Raw genomic sequence first — 11,833 nt, forward strand, 5'->3', positions numbered from 1 at the left:
TCCGAGAACAAACCTAATCCCTTCAGGATGAAATCCGCCACGCCGCCCCGGGCGGCGGGAATCGAACCCGCGGCCTAGCGCTTACAAGGCAGGCGTGCTACCTTCCAAGGTAACTTGGGCTGGCTTACCTTGGTTCGTCCGTTGATAACAAAGTCTCCCATTCGACCATTATTGACCATCCTGTTGGCTCGCATGATAATCGCGTCCACTTCGGATATAAGTCTCCCGATATTTGAACAATACGTTTCCCGTCCATCTATCCAAGTGATTTGATCGCCGCGAATTGTCTTCAGGTCTTGCTTGTTGGTAGATTTGTTGCTGACTAGTTGTCCGTCCTTGAACACGCCGCTATGGTACATGCCCAGCACTTCGTGTAACACAGCCATACCTGAGGAGAGATGGTGAGGAAGAAACATTTCAGAGCCATTGCGGTTGCATTGGAAGTGTAGTCGTGCAACTTTTATCCATTTTTTTTGTTTTTTTTTTTTTTTTTTTTTTTTTTTTTTTTTTTTTTTTTTTTTAAGAGGTTTGACAGAGGGAACTTTAACTGCTATGGTCTTATCGTCCCGAAATCGAGGAGAGAAGGAAGACAGGATAGGAGAAAGCCAGCCGTTCCGAGAACGAACATTATCCCATCAGGATAAAATCCGCCCCGGGCGGGAATCGAACCCGCGGCCTAGCGCTTACAAGGCAGACGCACTACCAACTAAGCTAACTAGGCTGGCGAGCTAAGGTGAATCTAGATTCCATCCATCCAACACAGTAACATCACAGATATTAGCCAGAAATTCATCAGAACTCAGAGGGTATAGAAATTCATCAGCAAGTTGAAGAGGTCACCTTCAATCATCAAGATCTTTCTGTCTACCGCCTAATAGTGAAACAGGCCTTACAAGGTGCTGGTGCCAAGGTGACTCCAGATCCATCCAAAACAGTAACATCAACATCACAAATATTGGGCAGAAATTCATCAGAAGGCATTGAAATTGTACAGCAAGTTGAAGAGGTCACCTCCAATCAGGTCTTTTTCTCTACCGCCTACTAGTGAAACAGGCCTTGTAAGAAGGTGAATCTAGATTCCATCCATCCAACACAGTAACATCACAGATATTAGCCAGAAATTCATCAGAACTCAGAGGGCATATAAATTCTACAGCAAGTTGAAGAGGTCACCTTCAATCATCAAGCTCTGTCTGTCTACCGCCTACTAGTGAAACAGGCCTTACAAGGTGCTGGTGCCAAGGTGACTCCAGATCCATCCAAAACGGTAACATTAACATCACAAATATTGGGCAGAAATTCATCAGGAGGCATTGAAATTGTACAGCAAGTTGAAGAGGTCACCTCCAATCAGGTCTTTTTCTCTACCGCCTACTAGTGAAACAGGCCTTGTAAGTCTGTCTACCGCCTACTAGTGAAACAGGCCTTACAAGGTGCTGGTGCCAAGGTGACTCCAGATCCATCCAAAACAGTAACATTAACATCACAAATATTGATAGTTTGACCAAATATTGATAGAAATAGACCCTCTTGATAATTTTGATCCAACTAACGAAGAAGAAATTTATAAATACATTGGTGAGATCAGAAATAGATCTAGTCCCGATCAAAATATCGAATTTCCCGCCAACTTTACAAGTTTACAAGCTCATGAAGGCTCTGTGTTAAGTTACCACATCATTTTCCACACTCCGAGAAAGGCCTATCTCAGCCCAGTACATAAACACAGCCTTAAGGCTGTGGTTATGTACCGGGTTGAGATAGGCCATTCCCGTCCTTTCTTGGCGTATGGAAAATGATGTGCTAACTTAACATCCTTCATGAGCATGTAAAGTTGGCGGAAAATTTGATTTTTTTTTTTATCTGCAATTAATTTTTTACTTTTTATCTCGAGTTTGTATGTTTATATTATACCTATTTTTCATTTATATTAGATATTTATTACAAACAAGCAAATTACAAAGCAAACAAAATTAAATATAAAATAAATTTTAAACATGGCCGCTGGGACAGAGGGTTAGAAAAAATACCCAACACTTTACCGTTTCTACACTTTTCCCTGTAGTCCTTTCACTTGAGTCAACTAAACCCCGTGCTGAATATCCTATGCCTCGGCTTGAATAAGCAGAACACTCACCGATAGAGAGTACATTCCTCAGACTTAAGGATAGGTACTGTCAGAAATTTGAAGCGTGCTATTTTATTTCCCAGGACAGTCTACGAGGGTTCCAACAGTAAGTTCCTTTCCATTTAGAAGAATAATCAATCAAGAACTTGAACTATTATCAGTTGTATTGAAAAATCATCATTTTTTAAAAGATTTGAAGAAATAAAAGAAAATTTTCACAAAATTTGATTTTTATCAAAAATTTTAAAATATGGTGCGGACTGCCGGTCCCGGTCGCAACTTGCAACGCAAGGTCGCAATCCAATATGACGTGTACTCATGCTACACCACTGGTTGCTACGACCGTATTGCATAATCATATGCGGGTATTTATTTCAAGGCGCTTTTTACGACCACGTAACTACACTATTAAATTTCGAATAAATTTCGCGTGTTTTATTGCAGTTTTGGGAATCCAACTAAAAACTTGAAAATAAACAACACCCCACAGACAATTTTTTTGAGTAGGTGGGCACCTACCTGATTTTATAGATTTTTTTATATTGTTTTCTTTAAGTAAAAATACAGATCAAAAATAGAAAGTAGGTAGTAGGTAGGTACCTATGAACCGTACCAATGATATGCGTAATTCAAAATTGCCAAAAATGAATTTGGTGATTTTGGGCTTCTTAAATCGGAGAAAGCCTGCCATTCTTCAAAATCAATAGGTATGTAGGTACCGTACCAATGATATGCGTAATTCAAAATTGCCAAAAATGAATTTGGTGATTTTGGGCTTCTTAAATCGGAGAAAGCCTGCCATTCTTAGAGAGACCCTGAACTTATGCACCAGAATGTAAAACAAATTTTCTGATAATGAAGAGTCCTCAATCAAGAATATACAGAGAATACATTGACAAGCAGGTACCTATTTAATTAATGAACTATTAAATATTAAAATTAATTCATTTTAATTTTTTAATAATTAAGTGATAAAAAATAATCAAACACGGTCATTTGTCATTTGAATTTGAAAAACAGAAAAACACCTGTTTAAATTTGAATGTCACATATGAGGTACAACTCGCGAGTTCCCTTCTTTTCACACGATGCTTGATTTTTAATTTTATTGTCGCTCGAGAAACAAAAGCGCTTAAAGGACCATTTCAAAAAAATAAATAATAAATAAATTAAAAAAAAAAAAAACATTATAGGTGGGTAGGTCAACGGTTTAGGACAAAATCCGCCTAGGGCGGGACTCGAACCTACCATTTAGGGCTTACAAGGCAGAGATGGAAACAACTCAGGATTTCACTAATTTGATTTTCATTACTTATTTGATTCCAGGAGTGACCATGACGGACGGGCCCCTGTGGTACGAACACCGTCAGTTTCTCATCAAGCATCTCCCCAACGGTTTAGGACAAAATCCGCCTAGGGCGGGACTCGAACCTACCATTTAGCGCTTACAAGGCAGAGATGGAAACAACTCAGGATTTCACTAATTTTATTTTCATTACCTATTTGATTCCAGGAGTGACCATGACGGACGGGCCCCTGTGGTACGAACACCGTCAGTTTCTCATCAAGCATCTCCGTCAGCTGGGCCTCGGTAAGAACCTCATGGAGGCTATGATTCTGGACGAGTTTCTCGCATTCGAGAAGCATTTGGACTCGCAAGTCTACCAGGAGATTCAGTTCAGTCAGAAGGTGGCTGGGTCGGTCCTCAACGTTCTCTGGATTATGGTAAGTAGGCCGAACAAGCAAAAAATATAACGATAAGCCATAAGGTAAGTAACCCCTCAGATTAGAATAGAATAGAATAAACCCTGCTTATACCTACCTACTGCCAGAAGAGACTGAAAAGTCGCTTTACTCCCGCAGTCTAAACAAGGTCTTATGTCTTTGGTACAATATTTTGACACAGTGATTTGCCCATTTCCGATCACATTTTCTTTAGGTGTGCCAGCCTAGTTAGCTTGGATGGTAGCGCGTCTGCTTTGTAAGCGCTAGGTCGCAGGTTCGATTCTCCTATCTTGTCTTCCTTTTGTCTTTGCTTTCGAGACGATGAGACCTTGTTACAGTTCTCTCTATCAAAAACCCTAAAAAAAAGAAGAAGGGGGGGAATCCTTAAGGTGCTTAACACAATTCAGTAATCGTCACCCATTTGTATCCTCTGTTTTCTCCAAAGGTGGCCGGATACAAGTTCGATTTGAACAGTGTGAAGCTCAGTAGACTGCGTCAGTGTGACGTTAATTACAAACAGCACGGTACAACTAACTAATACTATTCGCCTCGTTTCGACTTCCAGGTAAGAGACGTTGTCTCGGCGAGACTCTAGCGCGAAGTTTCCTCTTCATTTACTTCGTCGGCATTTTGCATCGATATAAGATCACCACCCGAGATGAAAACATATCTAGAATTCCATTGCCGGGGATTTCAATCAGTCCGAGACCTTACAATGTCATCCTGGTGCCTAGACGTTCCTGATCCTGGATTTAGCAAGGATAGATCCAGACTGTAGCAGCTCAAGCAGGATCAACTATCAAGTTTTTGATTACCCTGGTCGAAAGACAGCGGCGATAACACGTTGACTGCACCAGGTCCCAATAGATCACTGAATATTAACAACGTTTCGCGTGGTTGGTATCAGCGACTATCAGGGCAATGGTGTTCTGCTGGCTTTTATCGGCCCCACTCAGATTGAGTGGGTGAGGTTAACGTGAATAGGCGGGTAGCTTGTCGCCGAATGAAGGGTGTAATCCCCCCCCCCGTCACTAAAAACCTTAGTTACCTTAGTAATACAGTGATGCTAAACCCCTTTACAAAAACCTGCTGGGTCGAACTTTGAAACCATAATAACCTAAGTGCCATGACGGACTGCATGTAAGTTCTATAGATATTATGAGTACTTAGTACTAACTATTACATAGTTATATTTTATCTTATTGTTACCTCATCTATTAAATAAAATAAATGTGTACTGTGTACAGATACATCTAGTTATGTGGTTGCTTATTTCTGGATAAAAAGTGTCAGCTATTGAGAACTAATTTTGAAAGAGGCCGCAATGAAAATCGAAGTAAAAAAATAAATGAAACACATTTTCGAAAATTTCGTTTATTCATATGGGAAAATTTGTGAAATCATAGATAACATCAATAATACCCATACAATCCCACATTAGCAAAATGCTGCCGTCGTGCGTCGCCTCGTTTCAATTATAAAGGAAATGAAATTCCCTATCAGTCCTATCATCCGTCTTTATTTTCAATCCTCGTCTGGTCTAGTCCAGTCGTAAACTTTACCGTCTAGTCGTGAACATGAATAAGGTGCCGGAGCTAAGGTGATTTTTTTTTTGTAAGAGGTTTGACAGAGGGAACTGTAACTGCTATGGTCTTATCGTCCCGAAATCGAAGAGAGAAGGAAGACAGGATAAAGCGATTGATTGTCATGCAGAAGGTCCCGGACATGTCGAATTTGTGCACATTGCATAAGCAAGTAATTTACAGGCCGCCATCGCCATACAAAATTCCTATTTTGGGGAAAAAAAACAAGTACCTAAATATCAGCAATGACGCTCGGTGCATTCCGGCCCACACTTACCCAATCTTCGGCCCAAAGCGCGGAGGCGGAAGAAGTAGCCGCTCGGCCGCCCATCAAATTCATCCCGAGTCAAAACCTCCCGGACCGCCTTGAAGCCAGACACCAGGATGATTCGGTCCCTGCCCAGTCGCAGCCCAGTGATTGGTCCGTAGCGCCGGGCGTAGTTCTCGCATACCAGATAGTGGTACTTGAATTTGGACAGGAGACGGGAGAACTCCAGGTAACAGCCGACCACGGGGAGCCAGGAGGGTCCTGGAACATTTAAACGGTGACTTTTTTTAAAGAGGTTTAATAGAGGTCCTGTTATCCAGAAATCGAGAGGAGAATAGGATAGAAGAAAGACAGAAAGCTTTTCCGAGAACCTCATCTGTTTCGGATAAAGTTCGCCCCTAGCTGGAATCGAACCCTTAGGTATTTTTATCTAGACTTAAATTCCAGGGCCAATTATTAATTTATCAATTAGATTTTTTAAAGAAGTTTGCGGGTCCGTTTCCCACACGGAGCGAACTTTTTAATAGGTATACATTATACCTACCTACATTTAAATAATAATATATCTACAGATTACTTCATGTCATTTTGACCGTGATAGGTTGTTAAACTTTCTAGTTTATTTCGTAATTATATTTTCTTTGTCCAAATTTGGGTAACTTTAGGAATAGCTCCAACACAGGCAAATAGGTCGATCCTGAACATCTACTATACATTATACCTACCTACATTTAAATAATATCTACAGATTACTTCATGTCATTTTGACCGTGTTAGGTTGTTAAACTTTCTAGTTTATTTCGTAATTATATTTTCTTTGTCCAAATTTGGGTAACTTTAGGAATAGCTCCAACACAGGCAAAGTGATTCATGAAGGATATATGACTTTCGACTGTGGAATCTTTGAATAATCTAATACCACCTAATAAATAATGAAGTAGGTAATTTTCAAGCTTACCTATGCTTCTTATATAGTAGAGGAAGTGGTGGTATTATGGAACATGCTGGTAATGTGGAACACCACAATATCTCGCTTAATAGGTGGTGCACTCTGACGGAGCCTTGTAAGGTGCTGGCGCTAAGGTGACTCCATCCAGCACAGTTACAGCAGGTAGAGGTTCATCAGACGGGATGGAAATGTTGAAATGGTACAGCAATGAGGAGAGGAAGATGAATAAGGAGGTCCGGGCCATGGGTTCTCCTAGACACCGCCTCTTTCCTGTGAAACCAAAGAGAAAGTAAATTTACGTCATAAAGAATTTGGATGAAAAGGCTTCCCGTAATATAACAAAAGAAATACTATCTACTTTTCCAGCCAGCCTAGCTAGTTTGAAGGGTAGCGCGCCTGCCTTATACGCAATAGTTTGCGGGTTTGATTCCCGCCCCAGGGCGAACTTTATCCTACATAAAATGATAAGGTTCGTTCTCTGAACGACTGGATTTCTCCTACATTCTCCTCCTCTCTTCGATTTCACGACGATGGTAGAGCAGACAAGTTCACGACAATAGGGTTGAATGGTAGAGATTGCCTTAGGCAATAATTTCGCCCCTTGATTGTAATTTGTGTATTTTGTGTACATGTAATTATAAACAATAAAGAGTAAATAATAATAACAATAATAAGACATCCGTTGTTAAGGTGTGTCAAACATAATCGTCGGCCGTCGATATTTGGATCCACATCGGATTCGCATCGATTGACGGCCGTCGACTATGTTTGGACACACCTTATCAACGGAGGTCTTATCGTTCCGAAATCAAAGAGAGGAGGAGAATATAGGAGAAAGCCAGTCTTTCGGAGAATAGTTTTCTTATCCAACGTTTTCTTACCTAATCCGAAAGGTATGAGGGTCTCATCGTACAGCACTTCACCACTGGTCGGGTGTATGAATCGCTCCGGGCGAAACACATCCGGATCACCCCAATGTTCCTGGTCACGCATAATACTCCATAGGTTCACCAGAATGATGCTGTCCTGAGGGATGACATAGGAGCCAAGGCGCGAGGTTTTCATAGCGCGGTGCGCGACGCCTATGGGGGCGGTGTTACCGTGACGCATGATCTCCATGATGGTTGCTTCCAAGTATGGGCATCTGAGGAGTAGACAATTATGTTAAGGCGGTCTCTTCTTGATCCCTTGTGTGCCGCGTCCATTTTAGTTTAGGACTATTGCACTGCTAGGAGCAGACAATAGGTTCATTTTGTGACGGCTGACAAGTGATAAGCGATTGGATTCAAAGTACCTACAGTTATTGGAGTGGTTCTAATATGAAGAATCCTTGTCTGGAAGAAGAGAAATTACGAAACGGACTGAGAAACTCGGTTACGAAACCACCTTATTGTGTTTGGTTAGTGGATTACGAAGTAATATGACGGAAGGAATTTAACTCGGAACAACGGATTTACACTGAGCTAGTCGCTCACCTACCGAAGGAGCGCTCCTGTGCTACTAAGGAAGGTTTTTTTTCAAGGTGGGTCGAATTTAAGACTCACTTGTATCGATCCAGAATCGTAGGTTCTTTGTTGAGCGAATCAATTTCCTCCTGGATTTTTCTCTGGACGTGAGGATATCTGATCAAATACAACACGGAAAAGCTCAGGGAATTGCTCGTCGTTTCAGATCCCGCCATGAACAAATCCAGCAGGAGTACCAGGAGTTGATCATCTGGAAATCAAATCACGTCTTTTACTAGTCCAGGAAAATTGGACTTTTACTTCGGAAAAATTTGTAACAAAGATTTCTCTTCGTCCAAAGCTTCGGTGTGTAACCTTGAATCATGGATCAAAAGTCCCTTAAAATATACAGTTCAAGAACAGAAGAACAATCCATGGTCCAATTCTGTCTTAATCCTCAAGGCCATATTAGTACACAAAAAGCCCACTCTGAGGCTTGAGTGTAGGGGCAAACATCACTAAAAAAGTTGGATCAAGCTCATAATAATCTACCAATCCCCAAGCGCAAGGTTCTCAGCAATTTATTTAACAAGTTGGAGGAATTGGTAGGAAGTTACTTACCCGAAAATGAAGAGGTCTTGTTGGATCGCGCCTTCATCCCTATGCTTCTTATATAGTACCTAACTTTCTAATCTCCAATTTCAACCCAATACCTACGATACGAGCTGTGTCACTTATCTCCTATTCGGGTGACATATCTAGGCGTAGAATTTAGGACTAGAATGAACTATGCGTTTTAATCTACACCTCCTCAAAATTAGATGCACAGTAAGAAGATTAAAAAATATGCGTGGACTTTCTTCAATCTAACTTATGCAATGGATAATCTTTATACAGGGTAGGCAGAGTAACTTTTGATTTTGATATTCGATTGCGAGTTCTCGTATGTAGAACTCGAGTTCTCAAGTACACCCTGAATGCCTGAATCTACAATGTCTGAATGTCTGAATATAGCTTTCAAAACCCTAAATGTCAGCCAAGCTTCCCCATCCGTGTAACAAGCTCTGCTTATACGGATGGGTATACCATTTATAAGAAAAATGTATGTTCTGAGTTTTTTGTCGATCAAATATAAATGGAAACTTGTTTAAAAAAAAAAGTTAGCTTGGAGAGTAGCAAGTCTGCCTTGTAAGCGCGAGATTCTCGTTCGGGGATATTTTTATCCCAAACAGACAGGCTTTGTTCTCAGAACGGCTGGCTTTCTTCTATGCTGTAATAAATTTATTCTTCTCTTTTCTTTCAAACCTCCGTTTTTGCCGTTTACTGTTTCCTCTGTCTAGCAAACGCCTTTAAAAGAGAGAGAGAGAGAGAGAGAGAGAGAGAGAGAGAGAGAGAGAAAGGTAAAAATCCCTTGTACCATGACTATTATGACTAATCATAACTTTCGACTTCGGAAAATCGGAAAATGTCCTCGCTCTTTATTGGTCCCTTTAAAAAGTCCTAAAAACAGAAAAGATTTTTGAGGAATAAAGTTTTCCATCATTTTTTTTTCTTTTTTTTTTAAGAGGTTTGACAGAGGGAACTGTAACTGCTATGGTCTTACCCTCCCGAAATCGAAGAGAGAAGGAACACAGGATAGAAGAAACCCAGCCGTTCCGAGAACGAACATTATCCCATCAGCTTAGTTGGTAGGATAAAATCCGCCCGGGCGGATTTTATCCTACCAACTAAGCTAACTAGGCTGGCAAAAAAATCGAATGAAACTCACGACAAGTGAGAAAGGGACTTTACATATACAACAACTTTACCAACACCGGTAGCCACCTACCTGTACACTCCCGAGTTAGCCGTTTCTTAACATTGATACACAAGAGGACTGTTTTGTCCCAGGGTACAGAAGTTTCGAACGAGTCTCCAATGAAGTAATAGTCACACGCAAAATCCTGAAATATCAATTGAAATTAACAACAGCCTAGAGTCAATGCCCTTGCTAATAGCAAAGGTTGAGTGCAAAGGGCATCCACTGGTAAAATTTGTAACCGAAACCAAATGTCAGCCTAAAATCTCATAGACTTTTTATTATGTGGAAACACTTACCCGAATATAGGCAATAATATATGTCAACATATAACCGCGACGTCCATTAGATTCCCCAGCAGGAATACCACCATATCTCTTCGCAATGGAGTAGATCTTGTCCTCATTATTCTTCACATCCTCAGGATCACCTAAAACAAGAAGAGCCATGTTGTCATGCAGAAGGTTCCGGGTTCGAGTCCGACCATTGACAAAAATTTGTACTCGTTTTTCGATTGCAAATATTTCTACGGGTTACTTTCTGGTGTTCTTGTGTTGAGCCAGCACCTAAATGGGAAGTATCGTGTCTCTTATCGACTATATGTGGACAGAACTACAAGGCAGGCCACCCCCTAAGCTAACAAGATTGGCATAGAGGTACTTTTTTAGATTGGGTTGGGTAGGTACTTGACAGACTTTCCGCTCGTCTAAGTAGGTGTGTCCACAACGGAGAACCAACCACCAATCCTCGCCTAGTACCGACACAAGAGAAAATAAACCATACTTATGAATAGAAGCATCCTCAACGGAGTCTTGACCATAGCTCCGCATAAAATCAAGAAATTGAGCTGAGTATTTTTTCTGCTATGATCTCGGTGCGGCGAGGGTCAATGGTCTACGGTCGTGACCGCGCACCAAAGGTTAGACACGGGGTATGGTTTACCTTCAAACAGCACAGTAGCAGCGCACATTTCGTCATCTCTGAAGCCCAGTATCTTGGTGACATACAACTTCTTCAGTCCATCTGTAAGGAGCTCCAGGTAGCCAGGATCTGGCCGGAAGAATTGGCCTGCTTTTAGCTGAACGTTGTCCACCAGTCGAATCGAAGAGGGCTGACATCGCTGAAAAAAAAAGTAAATAATAATAATAAAATAAATGGAACGATTTTGTTTTTCAAATTTTAATAGAGCGATTCTCTATCAAACCTCTTTTGATCGTCTCAAAACCCATGAAATAAAAACAAAGGTAGATTCTGTTGAAGGGGGGGGGGAAAGAAGAGGCGTAATCTGAACACAACAGACACAGCCATTCGTACCGGTAGGAGCATCATACAGTAGTCTACGCGTCTTCTCTGTGTTATGCTCAATGGATCGAGGGGTAAATCCTCGACAGGTTGTGCTTTGTGCTCGTTATGGATCTTTCATTGGGCAAGCTTTATAAACGAACCTTTGCCGTTCTTGAAAAAAAACAGCAGCTATAAGCCTGGAAGACGTACCGTTCGTTCGCGGAATCGGTGACCTTATTGAAACAGGGCCGGTAACTCTAAAAAAAACATACGCAAGTTTCAAGGCATCCATCCCGATTATCTTGCTACCAGCATACTACAGTGTGTCTAAACAAAGGAGGTGGTGTCCTTGCAACCCTCACTAGTGGATTTCACCAAGAGGTTTTAGGCTGGTGGCGGGTCACAAGTTTTAAGCTAGGTAGCGACCGAAGGGCTCTGAAACGTTCCCGGGCGCAGGGTTCACGAACGGCCTCTTAGCCGGTTTTTCCAGTGCTTTCAAATAGACTCCGCCGGGTGTTGCGACTCAAGTTTGAAGTCATCCTTATTCTTATTTTAGATTTTTGTCTCCAATCGACTCTCTATAACTCGTCCATCTGTCATGTCAACTGCTACTATATTCGATGTTGAAGTGTTGGCGTCATGAGAAACGAGGT

General features: G+C 41.3%; 5 protein-coding genes and 1 long non-coding RNA gene across 6 annotated transcripts in view; 2 read left to right on the forward strand and 4 right to left on the reverse strand.

Moving 5' to 3' along the window:
* Window positions 1-2,364, reverse strand: part of LOC108253698 — a 13,613-nt gene extending 11,249 nt beyond the window's left edge. Inside the window, exon 1 of the mRNA XM_026830843.1 lies at window positions 2,138-2,364. The gene's annotated coding sequence lies outside the window, so the exon portion shown is untranslated. The remainder of the gene's footprint in view (window positions 1-2,137) is intronic.
* The window catches only part of LOC108253699, an 18,195-nt gene extending 15,128 nt beyond the window's left edge, over window positions 1-3,067 (reverse strand). The window contains exon 1 of the mRNA XM_017448142.2: window positions 2,942-3,067. The gene's annotated coding sequence lies outside the window, so the exon portion shown is untranslated. The remainder of the gene's footprint in view (window positions 1-2,941) is intronic.
* The window catches only part of LOC103519286 (methyl farnesoate epoxidase-like), a gene marked incomplete at its 5' end in the record, with an annotated part of 21,994 nt that extends 16,885 nt beyond the window's left edge, over window positions 1-5,109 (forward strand). Inside the window, one exon of the mRNA XM_026830841.1 lies at window positions 4,419-5,109. Within this exon, the coding sequence (XP_026686642.1) occupies window positions 4,419-4,597 (179 nt within the window). The remainder of the gene's footprint in view (window positions 1-4,418) is intronic.
* Window positions 684-1,329, forward strand: LOC113471590. The gene is made up of 2 exons (XR_003394226.1): window positions 684-733; window positions 1,067-1,329. It is a non-coding gene; the product is annotated as an uncharacterized LOC113471590 (long non-coding RNA).
* Window positions 5,110-5,663: 554 nt separating the features above from the next.
* On the reverse strand, window positions 5,664-6,377 carry LOC108253697 (methyl farnesoate epoxidase-like). Its single transcript, XM_026830844.1, has one exon. The coding sequence runs from the start codon at window positions 6,078-6,080 to the stop codon at window positions 5,676-5,678; it is 405 nt and encodes a 134-aa protein (XP_026686645.1). The 5' UTR covers window positions 6,081-6,377; the 3' UTR covers window positions 5,664-5,675.
* A 361-nt stretch (window positions 6,378-6,738) lies between these two features.
* Window positions 6,739-11,833, reverse strand: part of LOC103519287 — a 12,070-nt gene continuing 6,975 nt past the window's right edge. Inside the window, exons 4-10 of the mRNA XM_026830842.1 lie at window positions 11,197-11,300; window positions 10,839-11,016; window positions 10,196-10,326; window positions 9,927-10,041; window positions 8,198-8,369; window positions 7,535-7,797; window positions 6,739-6,923 (exon numbers count right to left, since the gene is read on the reverse strand). Of these exons, the coding sequence (XP_026686643.1) occupies window positions 6,739-6,923; window positions 7,535-7,797; window positions 8,198-8,369; window positions 9,927-10,041; window positions 10,196-10,326; window positions 10,839-11,016; window positions 11,197-11,300 (1,148 nt within the window). The remainder of the gene's footprint in view (window positions 6,924-7,534; window positions 7,798-8,197; window positions 8,370-9,926; window positions 10,042-10,195; window positions 10,327-10,838; window positions 11,017-11,196; window positions 11,301-11,833) is intronic.

The sequence above is a fragment of the Diaphorina citri genome, unplaced genomic scaffold (assembly GCF_000475195.1).
Source record: "Diaphorina citri unplaced genomic scaffold, Diaci psyllid genome assembly version 1.1 scaffold2646, whole genome shotgun sequence".
NCBI lineage: Eukaryota > Metazoa > Arthropoda > Insecta > Hemiptera > Psyllidae > Diaphorina > Diaphorina citri.